The sequence below is a fragment of the Rhea pennata genome, chromosome 7 (assembly GCF_028389875.1).
Source record: "Rhea pennata isolate bPtePen1 chromosome 7, bPtePen1.pri, whole genome shotgun sequence".
NCBI lineage: Eukaryota > Metazoa > Chordata > Aves > Rheiformes > Rheidae > Rhea > Rhea pennata.
The window spans coordinates 30254685-30274489 of NC_084669.1; the positions used below are offsets into that span (position 1 = coordinate 30254685).

General features: G+C 37.8%; 1 protein-coding gene across 2 annotated transcripts in view; it reads right to left on the bottom strand.

Annotated features, from left to right (window-relative positions):
- The window catches only part of OGDHL (oxoglutarate dehydrogenase L), a 50364-nt gene that overhangs the window by 7526 nt on the left and 23033 nt on the right, over positions 1–19805 (bottom strand). For both annotated transcript variants that reach the window (XM_062579887.1, XM_062579888.1), the window contains 6 exons: positions 19528–19680; positions 17946–18048; positions 17392–17520; positions 14751–14901; positions 11294–11421; positions 1998–2176 (listed from right to left, as the gene is read on the bottom strand). In XM_062579887.1, coding sequence (XP_062435871.1) covers positions 1998–2176; positions 11294–11421; positions 14751–14901; positions 17392–17520; positions 17946–18048; positions 19528–19680 — 843 coding nt within the window. The remainder of the gene's footprint in view (positions 1–1997; positions 2177–11293; positions 11422–14750; positions 14902–17391; positions 17521–17945; positions 18049–19527; positions 19681–19805) is intronic.

Consider the following 19805-nt stretch of genomic DNA (forward strand, 5'->3'; position numbering starts at 1 on the left):
TGGTCCTAAGTACGTAAGGGTGTGGAAGTAAGAGGCAAAGCCAAGTGAAACTATGGTGCACAGTAGGAGTCTAATAGTACAATAGCACTGCTGTATGCATCTGTTCGCCGTAAATCAAACCCTACACTGAGCATAATCTTTACACAGAGATTAAACGAATACAGCACTCCACAAGCACACTGAACGCAATAGGCTGGAAATAGAGATGTCACTAGCAAGCAGTTACAAGAGACACATGTGAGGCTTCCCTATACACACATATGTTGCCCCAGCAACAACCTCAGTCCAAGGCCTCCGTGACCACATCCATCTGAGTACTCTGCTGACGCTGCCAGTCAGACTGCCAGTGACTGCTGTGTGGGATGGTGCTGGGTTTATTTCTATTGTGACCACCTATCCAGTGAGACCTACACTGAGTCCATTAGCTACTTTCAAATGGGTCACCAAGGAGCCATAAGATAGCAGAGTCTTTCGATCACAGTCAACCTGCCTGTGAATGCATGACCTGGAGGTGAAAAGATCCATATCCCATTACAAATCCTTCCCCAAATCATTCTGTCCCCAATGCTGCAGTTAGAGAAAATAACTCCCCTGTAATGGAAAGCTCCTCCAGGAAGATAATGGATTTCAATAGCCATGCGGGATTCTTAAATATTCAGAAAACATCTGACACCAGCAGTAAAATAAGTGTGTTTCAGAACATCTAGGCAAATCCTAGCTGCCAAAAGGCTAAGAGAAAAGAAAGATTAACAGTATTACAAACAGCAGAGATCTAGCTCCCTTCACTCGAGTGTTTCCCCACAGAGGGTCACGCTTCCTCTTGAGAGCCTGTTCAGGCTATTACTCAGGATTTATTTGGAGTCCAGCCCTGCAGTCCTTACCTAAAAAAATTAATTTATCAAAACTTTTGTGAACAGCATTAGACCCTTTATTCTTTACACAGAACATAGTATAGAAAGTCATTCATAAGATATGAATGTACATCAGTGTATCAGAACAGGATTATAACTGAATGGAAATAAACTAAATTATTTGGAAGAATGGTAATGACTACTTGTTTGCAGTGAAAGAGTCTTTAGCATTTGTAGAGATGGAGATTGCCATATTATGCTTTTCTTAAGAGAAACCTAGAAATAAGCATGCATCACTTCATGACTGTCAGTGAATACGAAAAGGAGAAAACGAAGCTCGCACGATACGATATTCATGTAACCTTTGAATATAATTTATAAGATTTGAAGAATAATTCTACTGACAATGTGATCTTCATGAACATTGCACCCAGAGTTCGTCCACGCCCTTTCCTCCTAAGGCACTGTCTAGTTCTTCCCATTAGCTAGCAAAGAAAAGAGTGCAACAGCCAGTGGAAAGATAGTTCTTCCTAGGAAATGAGGAATTTTTTATTATATTAGAGTTATCCGATGTCTACTATTTTTTGAAGAACTTTTCTTTTAAAGTTTCATATCAACTCACTGTAACAAAATTCAGTGCAGAGTTTACAGAGACATGCTTCATGCAAAAATGAAACCAAACAAATACTGCTAGACATGGACAATTTTTTTTAAATTGCACGCTGTAAATCCAGCTTCTTAGGGAAAGAAAGTAGTGTCTTAGGTAAAGAAAAAAAAACAAATAGAAAAAAAAAGGCACAACCAAAAAAAAAAAAAAGATCAGGAAAAAAGATGGAGTTCTTTTGCATTCCCTTGCAGTTACTCAGCAAGGCATTTAATCTTCCATCTAATAAAGAAAAAGTCGTACAGGCCCCTAAGAAGAACACAAAGCCAAGTGCTCAGAAACATTTCTCAATTTTTGCCTGTTCTCACTGACTAATTTACACACATTCCCTTCTATAGCACTGAAGCAGTCCAACACACTAATATTTCCCCCCTTCTCCTAGTATCACTGTGAAATTCCCAAGATACCTTTGGATTGTAGGGACGGGGAGCAAGGTGCTACACTTTTACACATTTCCATTGGCACCAGTCGGCAACGCTTACCATTCCTTCCATCCCATGCGGCAAGAGCAGAACAATCCCATTGTGCCGAACCCACTTAGCCTGGCCTGAGCTGATGAACTGGTCTATTATACACTGGGCTGTGTTGTGAAAGTCACCAAACTGGGCCTCCCAGCACACCAGGGCGTTAGGACTTGCCATAGCAAAGCCAAGTTCAAAACCTAAAAAACAAACAGGCAGAAGAAACAGACTTGCTGAGAATTCTGTTCATTTCTCAAAAAATAAATTAAAAAGAAAAATAACATGATTAAGAGTATGAATCGATTTTTTTTAGCCTTGTTGTAAATCATGCAGTGTGAGGTTTTCAAGAGAGCACACTGAGATAGTTCCCATTTTTTCTTGTAAAAGCACACTTACAATTCAGGACTAGTTCAAAAAGCTACTTGCTCATTTTCTGACTTGCACAGTCCTGCCCAATACTGCTGATTTCCCACCCACTCCCCTTGCAGACACTGAATAGCGTTATTTGTAACAATCAATCTTCAGTCCATAGGCAGGACCGCAGTCTTCAGAGTTTGAAATAAGCTTGAACACTACAGGTACATGAGACACCTCCGGAATATCTGTCTTTGGACAGTTCTTTGGACAGCCATTTCTTTGGCAGTGTTAAGGGTCTCTGCCTCAGTGACAGAGAGCAGACCAGAAATTCTCTTCATGGGGAGGACATCGTGACTTCGGCTAATGAAGTCAGGAAGGCACAAGCTTCTCTCTCCCGAGTCCTTGTCAAACATCTCAACTCCAGTTCCAGGGGGTTTACAGTAGCAAGTCAGTTTGGAGATTTTTCCTAAACTCATGCTGCTTGAACAGTAAATTCAAACAATTCCTTACAGAAGAACCACACATTTGCGCTTACTCCAACACATCAGGTTAACACAGTAGGACAAACGTACAGACAGCAGTCTCGTTCACAGCAGTGCAGGTATTCTGCACAGAACAGACCAGGCAGTTTGTTGTCTGCTCTTAAAACTTATCAGTTCCAACTGCAACTGCAGTCTCTCAACAGGCTCCATGGATATCACTTAAAGGCAGAAAAAAAAAATTTCTCTCACAAAGAGATCTTTAGCAATACAGTACAGCTTCATGGCCAGATTTGTGGAGATGAACAGCAAAAGGAGAAAAAGAAAAAGCAAACTGCTACCACAATATAAGCTAGCACTGCAATTGATGCCTAGCAGCTCTACTAATGCAACAGAATAGAAAACTATGAGGGTGTTTGCACGTGCTACATGGCTATGGTTACGCACCTTTAAACAAAGCAGAATTTCATGGCAAGTTAGACCATGAAAACCTAACTACATATAGTGCACTTACCCCAGTTTAATGGCTATCCTTAAATTTTAGGTATTTTTCTACACCATGTTCCACAGTGACCAGCTAAATGTGTTCGCTAAAAATACCTATGTAATCTCTGCTAATGTTTTCCCTTGTTACTTCCACACAACTGAGTCTGGAGTGCTGATTTACTATCTGCACTCACATTATACAGAACCTCTATACGTAGAGATTCTGACGGAGGGAAGACTGATTCAATACATGAAGAAAATAAATATTTAATTGATAAATGTTTTATATTGAGGTTTATAAGTTCTGAACAAAATCTAAAGATCTATTTTCAAACACAGAATTGTAACATGGGAATACTCTGACTGAAGGTTACTCGAACAAAGTAAGGCTCTTCTGTTCTAAAATTTTATTTAAAAGCCTAGGATAATCATAGAATCATACGGTTGGAAGGGACCTCTGGAGACCATCCAGTCCAACCCTCAGTGTAGCCCATACAGGGACTGAACCCATGACCTTGGCATTAGCAGCACCAGGCTCTGACCAACTGGGCTAAGTTGTAACTCTTTCCTGAGTAACTGCAACATTCTCAAAAAGGCGATAATAAGCTAACAGACCAATGAGGATTTCTCATTTTTGTAAAACGACTTTAAGATCCAATTGTGTAATTAGTTTGCAGAGAGAGTCCCATCCCAGTAAAGTTAACCTATACTGAACTCCTCTGCTTTGTATTTATGCTATTTACAAGCCACTCCAATCTCAGGAGTATTGGACAAGAGTGTCACAATACACTCTGTAAGACCTAATACTATACATAATACTTCCTGTACCCAAATGTGGCTATGAGCCCAAATCCAAGCACAAGTCAGACACCTAATAAGCCTCCTACATATTCTGTACTAATAAAAATCCAAGAGAAACTGTTTTGTGACCAGTAGTATTTAGTAAACTAATCTATTTGGAATCAGTGATAAAACAGTCATTGGAACTATAGCTTCTGATTCTGGTCAACCCCATCACACAAGTCTTCTTCTAATCAGAAAAGTTTCAGGAACTCTGGAAAACCTCAGACCTCCTGGCAGAGAGGAACTTAGCATTTCAATATTCTTTCCACATTGTAGGCTACTGCTTCAAACTCATCAGAGGGTGAAAGCAGACATGTCTCATACACTTGTCATTCGTGATTTATACGCTGGTGACTAGAGGCCACAGTCCCCCTAACACAACCTCTCTTCAGGGAATTCAGTGCATAAGGGAATTTCTTCAAATAGAACTATAAAACCAAGAAAGTCCACAAGCATTAAAAGATTTTGTTGCTGCTAAACTACCTTTAAGATGACCTGACATACCAAGAATAAGAGAAAATATAACAATATACTAAGAGGCTGAAGAAAGCAATGTGTGCCACATACAGCATATGAGTTATTTTAAGGTTATCAGTGCCAGGTTATGGACTTACATACAGAGGAGGATTTTAGGATCAACTCCTGTTCACACCTTCTTTGCTGTTTTCAGCTTTTGCTCAATTTTTACTTTATGTCTGCTTTCAGGGAGATGCTCAGAGCTCTGAGCTAAGACTGAGGTCTTCATATGCTGGGTACTGCAAACATACCCAAGTACTACCTTTCCTGAAAGTTTTACTATCAATTTGAAACAAAGAATAAATAAATAAATAAATAAAAAGGTGAGTAGCAAGCATTTACACCTCATAAATTTGAGAACTAATGATTGTTAGTTGATAAAGATTGTTTCTATAGTTACAGAAAGTTTGAAGTAGCTTTTCCAATGCCATGAGGAAAACCCACAGGGAAACTAGTGAGACCTAGGCTTGCAGCAAACAAGTCCCTGTGTAACACTAACTACAAGAACATCCTTTCAGCAGCTTATATGATGTTTTTACACAGGTCGTCTACGCACAACACTGAAATTGCTCTAGCTTGACTCACGGACCACAGGTCAATTGGGATTACAGGATCTCTCTCTTCTACTCCAGGGAAAAGTCTCTTCAGACAATGTCAGTATACAGAATTTCCTGAAAGGTTAGCAGATAGACAACTTCAGGAAAACTTAACTGCATGAGAAAAATAACAAAAGGAACCTCAAGCAAAACCATTTATTTATGGAGACAGCTAGTTTACATCCTGTTTTCCTACTGTGTCTCCATAGTCTACTCCTTGGTAATTCCAGCTTAGTTTTGTTTAGAAGTCAACTGATTCAAAGATTTCTTGCAATGGAGGTGGTAAAAAAACTAGAGTGCTGAACTCTAAAGAGTCCATTCATGACTCCAGCAGATGCTTATGCTCTCACCAAAATGAGACCAATAAGTTACGAGGCCAACAGGAGACTGTTAAATTAGAGAGACTGTCTTTCACCTTTGAGTCATTATAACAGTCCATTTTCCAAAGAGGATGGCTCTTGCCGATCATTCGTTTGGTCCAACTCTTTGTACGTGCTTTCTTTTAGAACATGGTTTAAATCTCTACTCTCCTTATTTGTGCAATTCCATTGCTTTTAAACATCAGGCAAACAGTGGAAAAAATCTATACAACTCCTTCAATGCATGTTCCCGAAGGTATTTGAAAAATAGATTTCCCTAGATAGGCTTGATTCCCATTCTAATTTTACACAAGCATTGAGAGACCATTTCTACTGATTAGGTGACATGGTTGAGAAAATATGCAATATGTTCAAGGCTTATTTGCACATATGCTGCTCTCTATAAGGATGGGATAATCTAGCTTTTGGAGAAGAAGAAACTGAGCTTCTGACCACTTGGAATTACCAATAATCATATAGTCCTTTTCAGAGAGTATGGAGCTTTATGTGGATTTAAAACTTGCTCAGAGCACACACATAATTCTGTTTTGCATACCTTTCCCTTGAAGTTTCACAAAGGAAAAAAGGGTATCATTTTTCACTTCCTATCTTGTTACTTACTTCATGCTAATAGTCACCCCAACGTGATTGTCCCAGGAGAAGCTGCATTGAAAAGGGTGGTTTTAACACAGGTACCTTCTGCAAGCTTTCTGACAGATATATAACTATTTGGGGAAATATATTCAAGTGCAATCTATACATGCCAATTAATATTTTTAAATTAACATGACGAAGACTACTGTATCATGGAACATGTGTCTGTGGTATATCCCTCTTTTTCTAATCAGTCTCCAGAACTCATTTTCCACCAGGCAAGTGACTATGAGAGTTCACAACTTTAACTTTTTAACTTTTTTTTTTTTTTTTTAATCACCAGCAATTACAGCAATTGCTAGGGAGTCTGCCTAGAATTACTACTCCTACCTGCTTGTGGGGAAAAGTGTTTGAAGAGCTGGACCTGAAATACTTAATAAAAAGTCTCCAGTTGTTAGTGGAAAGATGTCTAAACAGATGCAAGAGGAGGCAGAGCTTTTCCTGAAAGGCATTTGTTCAGGCACCAGGTCAGTCAAGGTCACGGAAGATGACCCAGGTTGGAAAGACTATGTTTCTAGAGATGACACAAACTGCAGGGGAGCAAGATCCTACCCAGACCCATATTAGCGTTTGACCTCAGACCAGAGGCCTCAGCAGGGCCTTGCAAACTTTTATTGCTTTTGTCTCCAGAAACCAGAACTGAACAATGTTGTTTCAGAATGCTGTGCAAAGCTTATGAACTTGAACAATTAATTCTTACATAGCTAGAGACCTGGAGAACATGTTCAAACCGTGGAAAGATCTAGTGCTGAGACAACCTGGCTGCAAGACATAGCTCTCAAAGAATGAAAGGTGAAGAATCTGCACACCAGACGGGTGGAAGACAGCCCCAACAAGCTCCTGAACTCCTTGCAGCCCCTGGGGCTGAGAGCACATCAGGGCCTGAGGGACCAGGATGTAAAGCAACAGTGCAGTAAACTTCCAAACTGAGGGAAGAAAGAAAAATATCAGGCACTTGACTAAGGTTGCAAAACTAATGTTTTGATTGTGAGAGTCCATTAAGGCCCCCAGATGACAGGCATAGTAGAAGTGTTTGTTCTTATTAGTCCAGTTCCTGCTGTGCTCCCTTACTGTTTTTTTGTCACTGTGATAGAGAAGGTGTTGTTGTCAAGCAAAGTGGCAGCTTACATGGCACATTATACTGTATTTTTATGCACAGCACTTTGCATGATTGTTGTAAGAACTATAGTTTTCAGTCAATATAAGTAAGGCTACAGCTTAACTGAATATGATTTCTAAGTGACTTAAGGCATGAATGTTAAATTATGGCCATAAATGGTTTATCAGTACAGGAATATAACATCAGATTGAGGAAAATCAAAAGACAGATTTGTGCCATATTTAATCGAAAAAATCTAACTGCAGGGACACACACCCTTTCACAAACCCAAGTACAGCCCAGGAGAGAGGGAAGTTAGCACCTATCTGATGGCTGACTCTATAGAAACAGAAAGACCGATGACTTCTAGAGCTACATGTATGTAGGAGCCCGGCCCATACTATAGTCTGTTCTGTTTCCTAATGCAACTTTAGTCAAACAATAGCATTTCCTAATTGTAACCTTACAAGAAATATACCTTTCTGAATGAGCAATAACTTTACATAGTCCATCTGAAGAATGGATTTTTCCTTTGTGAAAAAGCTGAAATCAATACCTGTCTTTTTTCCCTTGCCCTTCCATTTAAACATCATCTTCCTCACCAAAAACAGTTGTACTCTAGGTCTCTTGAAGTTCAGAACTTTGCTGGACTATGTACTAACTCCAAGTCTGTCATGCTTGGAAGTTTCCTGGAAGTTCCCAGTATGGGATGTTACAATCCAAGACCTCTCAAAGCCAGCATTGAATCTGACAGGAAAAAAAAAAATCACTCTTCCCGGATGGAGAATCAACACTACATGATCCTTCTGAGAGTGATACAGAAAGACAGAAGATTCTTTAAAGTATTTAAAAAAATGCTGAAGAGGCATCATAAAGTGTTTTTAAGATAGTTCTGCTTTTCTTCTCTGCCTTGAACAGCAAATAAACTAGGGAGATTTTTTCTTTTTAAGTGACTTCACTCAGCAAGTAGTTACATTCCCAGACATTTATTTTCATTAAAAGGGAAAATTCATAGCTTAGACAAGTGGATGCACACTAAATTGTAATAGTCTGGATATAGCTAAAAATAGTAGACATAGGATATCACAGTTGAGACAAGAAAATTAGGGATTGTTAAATACTCTGATTTAATGCCCCAACCTTACTACTACCCTGTATCAAACATAAGCAACTGTTTGAACTGTAAGATAACCAGACTGCCTTTGTTCTATCTCTAAGGGAAATTGATCTTGTCAGAGTAACATTTTAATGGAGAAGTTACAACACAGGCTCCTTACCAGCTCAGCAATAAACTTGGTGCAAAGCTCACAGCTCTGAACAGGTGCCAGCTCTTGGCTTCTGCACCTGCCAAGGAAATAATCTGTGGTTCTATCATGAAGAGCTGTTCAATCCATTTTTCACTTAGCTCTAATTCACAGGAACTAAAGGAATTTCCAAAATGATTCTGAGGTGTTGCATGTTTACACAGCTACAAATTAATTTTTTTTACCTTTATTTCCTCTCACAACCCTCCACTCCCAAGTATTTTAGGACACTAATCTCAAATTGTTCCTCTGCAATAGGCTTGCACAATAGAATTAGCATATAGAGAAAAACAAACTTTGCATCTTTTCCCTGTTTTCCTATTCTTGAAACAACTCCTTGAGCTGAAAATGTTCACTTTTACGTCCATATGTTAAAAAGGACCCCAGAGATGATGTTACCACTCAAACAGATAAAATTGTTATAGGTTCTCTTTGACTAACATTCTCAACTACAACAGACATATTCACACAATGGCTCCTTACCTCATCACTGTTTCTCTCTATGGATACAATATACAAAAAGTAAACATACCAGAGAACACAGTAAGTAAAAGCTAAGAGAGTAAAAGACTTAATTATAAAAATCATTTCAACATAACATGGCATTTTAATTAAAAAAAAGAACTCATCAACTATTCCCATCAATTTAATCTCCTTTACTGTTAGAAAATGCCTCAGATATGGGGGATTTAGAGTTCTTTCTGAATAATTAAAAATATCAGTATTATTAGCTTTGAAAAAAATCAAATTTGAATTCACTCAAAGGATCAGATGTTACATCAACTTTTACATTTCTGCTGCTTGAGCATGTGTACACTGTAAACATGCCCAGTGTAAGAAAATCCAAACCAAAACTTTGAAAAATGGTACAAATCAGAAACAAAAAACTAAAATCATTCTCTGAAATTGAATTCCTGCTCTTTTATTTACAGTAAATAATTTTTCTTATGTTTATACGTATCTTCTGTTCTATTTAGAGATCATATAGAAGCATTATCTACCAGCTTAAAGAGATACAAAGGAAGTGTCTTAATTTTGCTTATACCAATTCTGCCACAGAACCAACAAAAATACCCAAAATCTCAGCTCTTCAGCTCATGCTCCAGCTATACAGTTTTGTACCATTTAGATTTTATTATTAGCAATATGTATCATATGCACAGCTGATTACACATCCAAATATTTCTGGAATCTTCAGGCAAGCAGTTCCCAATTACCATGTTTACCTATCAAGTTTCATTTTTTCACTTAATACAAGCTACAAAATGGATATAATTCTTCATTATTCACCCAAAGGATCAGTAACATTCTTGAAAAATTACCAGATGCATTTGTTTCGTGTTCCACATCCCGTTTGCCACCCTTAGCACGTCAGAGTGATGTTATCCATTCACTGCTGCTGAACATAAAATGTCTGTCCAGTTCCAAAAATATAATTCACAATGATTAATGCTACAAATAACACAGATTTGTGTTCTTGAAATAGCACATTCAGACTAGCACTCAGTTCATATAAGGCTAGGATGTCTTTTTATATCTATATCCCAAAGTGTCCCTGATTTAGCTGACAGTTCCTCCCCTTTTGTTAAGGCATTAGCTGCATGCTCTGGCCTTGCCAGTATCAACTACAACAAATAGATTCTTTCAACTGAATCCCACAGTTGTAAAATGGGGAGACACCTGTTTAAGTGATGTCAGCATCTGAAAGAGACTGCTTTGGTATCAGTTTCATGTGCAACTGCTCCACAGCTTTTTCTATGCTCTCCTGCTTGCTGAGCTCTGTCTCTACTATGCCTATCTTAGTCTCTAAACTTCAAGTATTATGTCATTACTATGTAATTTGCTGCTGAACTAATAAGACTAATAAGACAAATGCTGGCATATTCTGTAGCTTCTCCACTGAAAGCTATTTCACTTTCTCAAATCAGTTTTCAGTATAGGCAGGTTCTAAGCAGCCTATACAAACAGGGATGCCATAGGGAGAGTGTAAAAAGTAACTTTTGTCCTACAAGTACACTAAAACCTGCGCAGATTTATATGCTGGATGCTACAGGCAACACACACAAAAATTAAAGAACAATTGAAGTCTTCCCTTCTTGATTTTAATTTATGCTAAAATGTTAAAAAAATATACATGATAAAAATTACACCAATCATAGCATGCCACAGAAAAACAGAATTTGGTGTAAAGTTTATATTACAACAATTTTTAAAAACACTTCAAGATAAGAAAACAAAGTACAAATCTTATCATGACCAGGGTAAGTTTACTGAATATCCTCGTTAGACTGCTTTGGGGTGGGAGGACAGTTCAGGCATTCTGATTGTATTGTTCTGCACTTCCTGGCTTCCAACTGATGTAAAATTGTTACAAAAGCAATAGTGTCAGAATACAATATAGGCAGAGTTTGTTTATTTTTAAATGCAACTAGCAGCAGTATGCACGTGAAGCTTGGCAAACTCAAGTAACAAACCAAAACTTTGTAAGCCAGGAAGCCCAACCACATTAAAGAAAAATCTGAAAGATTGCCTCCTATCAATTCTTTCTGCCATCAATTCCTACATTTTGTTTGAGACCTGTTAGACCATTATCAAATCCCTTAATTAGTTATGCAGAGACCTACCTAAGACGCCGTATTCCGAAAGGGAGCTGTTGCACACAGTATAGGGGGCCTGCTGCTCCCAGAGGTGATTCATGGGAACGCATGTCCTCTTGTCCACTTCTTGATCATGAAGCACATGATGGCGATGGCTGCAAACAGTTGTTTAAAGAAATCTATCAGCTAAGAGCAACTTAGAGCTGCAATAGCACCACTTTAAAAGATAAGATTTTGTTCTAGAAAGAACAAAAGCAACATAGTTACCTCTGGTACATACAACACCCTGGCTGGGTGAAACAGAGATACTATCATAACTTTAATACAATTGCTACACTCTAAGGACTATCCAGACTTTCCAGGCTTGTTCTTACACACTCAGGAAACCTGAAAATACATCATCACTACTGAAATTTGGAAAAGGTGGAGGTGGTTATAAAATATTTTAGACTGATAGAGTCAAATTTCAGAAGCTTAAGCTGTTATTAAAACCATTTCACTGTGTCTCCCTGGCAAGTTTTATTGCTCTTTTCCTTAAGACAATAACTGTTTGTGCTTTACGCAAAAAAAAAAAAAAAAATCGAAGGAGCTTCCCTCAGCACCAACAATGAAGTAGTATCCTCCTTCCTGCCATTTCCATTCATACCATTTACAGCTCTCTAGCCCACCATTAATCAGCATTAGAATAGTGCACCAAGGAACACTATCAAAATAGAGATGACTGAAGTAATTACTGTAATCCATTAACTCTTTGAGCAGACTGAGTGAATCACACCAATATGTCCAGCTTTACAACTGCTAACATAAGGACAGCTATCATGCTGGTAACAACTACTTTGTGTTGTATAGCTGCCAACACTGAACTAAAGCCTGACTCTTCTATATTTCCATTTGGTATAACGAATGCTAGCAAAAAAGCTCTGAAATCTATTTAGAAGTCTACAATATAAGACCAGGAAAAGACATAACCTTGAAGAACAGCACAGGGAGGCAGGCAGAAAGGGGAAAATATGCACAGGAAGACCAGCTGTAAGGCAGAAATTGTTTTTGATACTGTCATTTTATTTTTGGCATTCAACCAAAGATAAAAGGCCTAAATAGATGGTAAGCTTTTTGAGTTTGAGTTATAAACCACAAATAAAAGGCAGTTACAATGAACATGAATGGACAGCCAGAATTATATAGCCATGCAAGCCAGATTTTTCTGCTGCACAGTTGTCAGGTTTATGGGCATGAAACTAGTACAGAACCCAGTCTCCCCCCCCACCCTTCTCCAAAGTGTGGCTCCAAAATGAGAAAGGGGCAAGACCTTTTTTCCACAGCATTAACATTATTAATAGAAGGAAGATGGATAAGTGAAGTATTGAAAAAGGAAGAAAGAAAGCTTATACATTTAACACTCTTCAGATGGCAGAAGTCACTTATATCTATAATATTCTGGGTTCCACAGGATAAAGGCTCTGGAGTGAGAAGACAGAGGTTCTGGGATCTAGACGATATCCTACGGTTTGCTTGAGGAGACTCTTCTGACTAGCACTATTATATCCTCAATCAACTTGCAATGCATTCATCTTGCTGCATACTGAGATTATTTGAACCTGAGAGAAGGTATAATATTATAACCAGCACTCCAGAAACTCCAAAATAGTGAGTGTGCTCCCATAACATTTTTTTCATTATGACAATGCAGTATCTCCATTTCTCCCCAAATAATAGCTGATGCTCCCTCTTCAACTAGACCTAGGTATTTCAAATTTTATTTACTTCAAAGATTTTGAGGGGTGTGAGGAAGTGTCTTTTTAATACACAGTTTGAGAGAGAACACACTGACATACACTCCCCATGTGCTTGCAAGTATTTTTTCCCCACAAACAATACACAGGCATTTGCAAGAGTCTTCAGCTGCTAGGGGAGTTGTTCACTTTATTATAAATGGCAGAAAAGCCCAACCACAACTGAAAAAAAAGCAGCTCCATTTAGAACTGCAGCATATTTTAGAGGTGCTTGTATTTTAGAGGTGCTTGCAGCATAAGTTAACAGTTTCACCTATTCCTCTGATGAAATGAGTCTGAACATAGTAATACAGTTCATGCCTTGCACTTTCCTACAGTGCTATGTTCTGTTTAACAGAATAGTTTAATATTCTCTGACTTCCGCAGGTCTGAAGCATTTTTTTAACCTCATCCTTTACTGTTCTACTACCCTATCACACTCATAATTAAAATTCATAATCATACTATAAATCAAACACCTACAGTACTGGTTTCAGTCCCAAGTTCACAAGCATTTTTACTCCTTTCCTAAAAGGCTGAATAATAGAAATCAGATTGTACAAAATCCTTAACTAATCTTTGCCAGTCTGAATAGTTTTTTTTTTTTTTTTTTTTTTTTTTTTTTTTATCTTCCCTATGTTGATGTACACAGTAATTATTTTCCTCTTGGACACACATCAAGAAAGTCTAGCCAATAGTTCTGAAACACCCTCTTCCACCTGTTCCGGAATCAGTATTCTCATTGCAAGTCTGCATGAGAATGTTGGACATGACTAAGCAGTCGCTTGAAATACATGGCTAGTTTGCTGAACAACATACACATGTGTTCCTCTCCCAGGAGGTTCTTACCACTTTACAAGACCCATATTCCTGAAATCAAGGAGGAGGAGGAGAAATCTGGGAGAAATCTCTTGATTCTCACTTTTGTGAGGTCACATCTGAATGATTTTGTTAAATTTCCACTAGAATGGGATATCAAAAAGACTGGATACCAAATGAAAAAATTCAGCACAAAAGCAGAGCGCTGCATCACAGAAGGCAGGCACCAACATACTTCATTCTCTTCTGCAAGCATTCACTATGAAGCCTAGGGCAGCTGCTCCATCCACCCCCAGCAATGGGTTTCACACCAAAGGGTTCAATTAAATACACCATTAACATTTTACTCCGTGGAGAATCAGGTAAGGAAAAGCAGCAGCACTATTTGACCAAATGATAAGATTCTGCATTCATTCATGCTCTTGGTCATTAAGAGTCTCAGTACAAAAGATCTTGTTTCTCTTAAAAGAGCCTTGCCAACAGTAAAAATGTTTATTTCAAAGGATACTAGAGTTTGAAGCAGCTACCACCGGAATGCTATTTAAAGACCTGAGAATCTGCAGCAGTAAAACTCCCCATCTTACTCCTCAGTAATTAGATGGCTTGCAGCTGAATTTTTACTCAAAAAGCAGAAAAAAAAGTATTTCTGCTTTTTAGCAAGAGAAGGAAGAAAATACCTAAGAGTATTTGTTCTTCATTAAATGCAATTCTTTGAAATATTCTCTCTACAAACAAGCAGGAGATTGGATTCCGCTTGACCACCAGTACCTATTAAATTCAGATTCATGCCAAATAGTCTCAAACTCCCCTTTCCCTCAAAATACTATACTGTTTAAAAACAGGCTAAAGTGTTTAAGTATGGGCCAGCGTTTAATAGTTATTTTAGTACTCACCTAAAAGTACCCCTTTCCACATCCTGTCCGCTTAGTCGGACGTGGATCCCTTCTTTCAGAAAAGAGCCAAAAGCCATGTATTCTGCTAAAGCCCAGTCAACAACCCTGTTTTTGGTCATTTCCAGGCGGGCTCTCAAAATCCGAGAGAGTCCTATATTGGAATAAAGATCAGAAACCAGTGAACTTACTTGAAAGACATCCACGTTCATGGTACGTTCACCTTTGTCCCCACTAGATAAAATACACTAGGACAGGAAACCCATCAAGTCTGAGTTGCTACTTTTAGTTGCTGATCCACAGTCTTCATCAAAGGCAGCACAGCTGCAGCAAAATTAAACAAATCCTAATACATTCTACAAATTGTTTGTCTAGACCTGAACTGCAAGCAAAGCAAAATAACTTTTCCCAGGTAAAGGGCTGCATATTGTTCACATCTTATTTTAGCAAAAGCAAGTAAGATTAATTGTCCTCAGTTCTGACATGGGCAAAAAGATTCATGGTCCAGTATTTCTCTCTACAGATTTATTTTCACATTTCTGCTACCAAATACTAATTCGTAAAAGACTGAAAACAAGTCAGATACTGGGTTAGTAGTTTCTTCTTCTCTACTTCTCTCTCGCGCATTTTCTCCTGGCACTTGTCATATTGGACTTCTGAAGAAGTCACAAAGAGAGAAACAGAATTAATCAATCAATAGCATTAGTATCAAGCAATTTACAAAGAGGAAATTACAGTAACTACCAGTGGATTTTCAGTTGACAAGCAACAGCTGTTTTTTTTTATTTGTTTGTTTGTTTGTTTTACAGAGAAAGTTTTAGAGCTTGATGAGCCAAAACACAACTCGTAACACTGTGGCTTTTAAAGCCAAAAAAAAAAAAAAAAAAAAAAAAAAAAACTCTTTGAAGCTGCACACACTTCAAGGTGAGTCCAGCTTTTGAGGCTATAAGCCTAGTGAATTCAGTGTCATTTGATATCAGCTTCTTTTCACACCTGCATGGATGCTTTTGCTGTTCGATTTGTGATTTTCCCCTTTTCACCTGTGCTATCTTCCCCACCTTTGCGAATATCACCCTGCTTTCATTCCACAAAAAATTATTCTCTGGTCAAAGTTGTTTCATTTTAAGTAAGAAAATCTAGAACAAGTGGCTCATTTAGAATATACTAAATACTTAATTAAAAAAAAATCAGCTTCCAATTATTTGCTGAAAGACAGATATTAAGTTGTTTTGTTCTACTGGAAGAACACAAAGCACTTCAAAAGTGCTCTTCCTGTATTAACTCCCACCAGAATTGGTGGGTCAGAATGGCCTTTTAGATGACATAAGAATCTAGCACACCACAGTTTGAGAACTACTGCCCAGAGGAACACTTTCCTTCCAAGAAGCACAAATCTATCTTATATACTGCCAAGCACTACTTAAAGAGTCAAGGGTTAATCAAATTAAAGGAAGACTGTTTCATCTTTCCAATCAGAATGTGTAATTTTAAATTTTATTGGCTGACCGTAATTTCAAACTTATCAGTGGCACAACAAATTGCACAAATGCGTAGAAGGGTTTTAAAGTAATCTGTTCTTATATCTGCTCAATAAGCTTGCAAGTGGTAATTAGGAATGCCCTTTCATCATTACTTGTAACAGTGTTTAATTGACCCAAAGGAACACAACACACATACAACAGCTATACTAGACGTGTTTTACTCCTCGATTGACAACTGTGGAGAAGAAAGATTATCTAGAGATTTTACCCACAAAAATTACTCTTTCCATAGGTCCTAAGTAAATTCCTACAAGTCAGTAAAAGCAGACAGATCCCTAAGTAAAGTGGCTCCATCTGTTCCCATGGAACAAGCAATTATTGCTCCCTGTAAGGATGCTAGACTCCAATCAGTAAAAGAATTAACTCAGAACTTTGACCCAGTGTCAGGTACTCCTTACTGAGACATACACATTTAATTTTTTATCTTAACAGTTGCTAGATTCAGAATCGAATCTCTTCAGATCAAAAGCTAAGACATTTTGTGAAAATTCTGAATTTGTGTTATCATCAACACTAAATGGCTACACCAAAAGAAAAACTGGTTAAGTTTACTTGCACAGAGTCTATTCTACCATACTAAAACTAGACTCATTTCATATCAGATGTGTTGCCTTGTCTGAAAAGGCTAAGCTAGATTCCTAAGCAGAATGTTACAAGAGAAGAATAAGAAAAGTGTCTTAAGTAGATCCCAAATTACCACCAGTCTCAACATTAGAAAAATCCATTAATAACAGTGCTCCATAAGATGGGTGCCTTACTTTCTATCAAGTCCCATGAACACACCACATAGAGGCAGCATTTTACACTAGGATTGGTAAAAAGGATTGTATTAACTTAATGTTACAAAGAGACTACAACCTCCCTCAGAGCGAAAACAAACAAACAAACAAACAAAACTCCTTTAATGCAGTATGGAACAGAAGTGGTATGATATTGAAAGAATATTCAACTGAATAAGCAGCCGAATCCCATCTACCACATTCTCCAAAAGAAGTCAACGCCATTTTCCCCTTCAGGAAATGGCCCATCAACAACTCACGTGCAGAAATACAAAATTTGAGCAAGAAATGTAGCCACTGAAAGAAACAAGGACTCCAGCTGACCTGCATGTATTTTGAAGTCTTTGATCGGCACAGAACTAGCTACATTGCCAATGTGAGTCAGTAGATCTTCTGAAATGCCAGTTGGGGGACATGACATGCTCTTGGGTTCTCCATCCACATTAAAGAAGCCTGGAAGTAAAAGGTTTGGTGAGCTGTTCTAGGACTGATTAAGATATTTATACACTATCTGCAATTTATTTTAAAATCCACAGCTCTTTAAGACATTCTAGGCGGCTCCCTAATCTAGTTTTTCACCTTTCAGAAGAGAGGCACAATCACTTCCACTGTCTGCATGACAACAGCACTTGATCTTACAGGCGCACAATGATCTGTTTTGTTTCCATATTCACTCCCTGTGAATGAAATCCAAGTTTGTGGGCAGAGGCAGCCAGTATAATGCAAATGGCACCTCAATCCCTCAAAAAAAAAAAAAAAAAAAAAAAGACATTTTCCTTCTTCCTGAAGGAATAAACAAATGTAGCAATCTAGCATTCTCTGCTTTTTCCATAGACTCAAAATGAAAAAACAGTAACTTTAACAAGGACACTTCCTACCAGGCCAAGGTGAATCAAGCCAGTGCTTAATATGTAGAATCTTGTTATCCTTAGATCTAGTATATGCTTCTTCACATATTCTGTCATACTTTGCAATTTCTTCCTGTAGGAAAAAAAAAAACAAACAAACAAACAAAACGAGTAAACACTATACCCTTGCATCCTACAGATGGAACCTACCATTCAGTATGATAAAAACAGTTAACAGTAATGTCATAACAGAATTTAATTAAAATTATGTAAACAATCCTATTTTAATCTAGAATAAAACTGTGTTTTAGAAACATGCTAGGATTTCTATAATTATAATTTCTTTATTTTACTAGACAAGTGTTACAGAGGAGAGGACCAAGAGCTGCCACACTCCAAATATCAAAAAGAACTGAAGAGCTACAAACAACTTATAGTCGTAAGATCAGAATTATCCACCTGCCATACTTCAGGCTGTAGAAGTCATGAAAAACTAGAACAGATCCTCCTAGACAACTATCGAGCTGTAGATTCTAAAAACTTACTATTTACATGGTTCAAAGGCTACAAGTGCAAAGCCACAATCTGAAGTAAAATGTCTTTACAACACCTACATTTCAGTCAAAAACCACACCCAAGCTAAGCTAGCTGATTTCAGAAGTACAACAGCAACATGGAGCTCAGTGAGCAGCCAAACATCCATCCAGGATCCTGGATCCAGTTAAAGTCCATGCAATCACTGGCACACTGTTACAACTTTTCAGAACAGCTAATTCGTCAGGAGCTGCAATCATTCCTGTGGATAACAGCACGCACCCGCACTAACTGCTTTTTGGTTGATCTGCAATACTGTGTTGCTACACAGTTAGCCACACTTTCTCAGAAAAAGCTTTGTTTTATATGTATGTCTTCTATACATTTCCTCTCAAAAGATTAAGGTAAAGATCTAACTAGTTCAATACAGGCACCAGACTCTGCAGATTTCATCCTTCTGGAATATTTTAAGTGATCTCTGAACTCAGTTGAATTATTTTAAGAAAATAACAAGGTTAAATCATTTTTCTTGCTTTAAATGTCCACAACAAGCTGTTGGATACACCTGCCACTTTTAGGTGATCAACACTAAACCACAACCATAATTATAAGCATTCAAATACTGTCTTACTGCTCAATCAAGATTCTAGAGATGAAGAATAGTTACCAAATTCTTCAATCTCCAATATTCAGATCTGAACACTTTTTAAGAAACTCAAAACTGAGGTGAACTTTTTTCTGTGTATACTACATCTATATTCCTAATCTCAGTACCCCGTAGCACTTCCAGTCCTTTTGTTTCAACAATATGCATTTATGTGGAATTCATTCCTCACTAGGTCATAAAGCAAGGATTAAATTTATGAAAATTACTGTAGTATGACCTCCAATAAGGCAAGCTTTAAAAATTTCTATTTTAAACAAAAATCAAAACTGAATTGAATCAGAAAGTGTCAAAGAGGGAAGACAATCACAGTAATGAAGAAAGGTTATTAAGCAGACAGCATGTAATGGACACAGTTATTTCTTCCTGCAAATAGTTCCATAAGTAGCTTTTAATTCTGTTGATGTATTGTACCTCAAACTCCTGTAGTGTTACAGTCCCATCTGCAATCAGTTTGTCAGCATACTTCTTCAGCACTGGCACCTGCTTATGAATCTGCTTGTACATTAGAGGCTGGGTGAACATTGGTTCATCCATTTCATTGTGCCCCCTCCTACGGTAACAAACCTACAAAGGAAAAGTTTGTTTCTGTTGGTAAGGAAAGATGCCAAATAAAATCTTTCAATGTTATGGTCTTACAGAGGTTTAAAAAGTTTATAGTATAGAAATGCTTATGGATTTTTGTAGGGCAT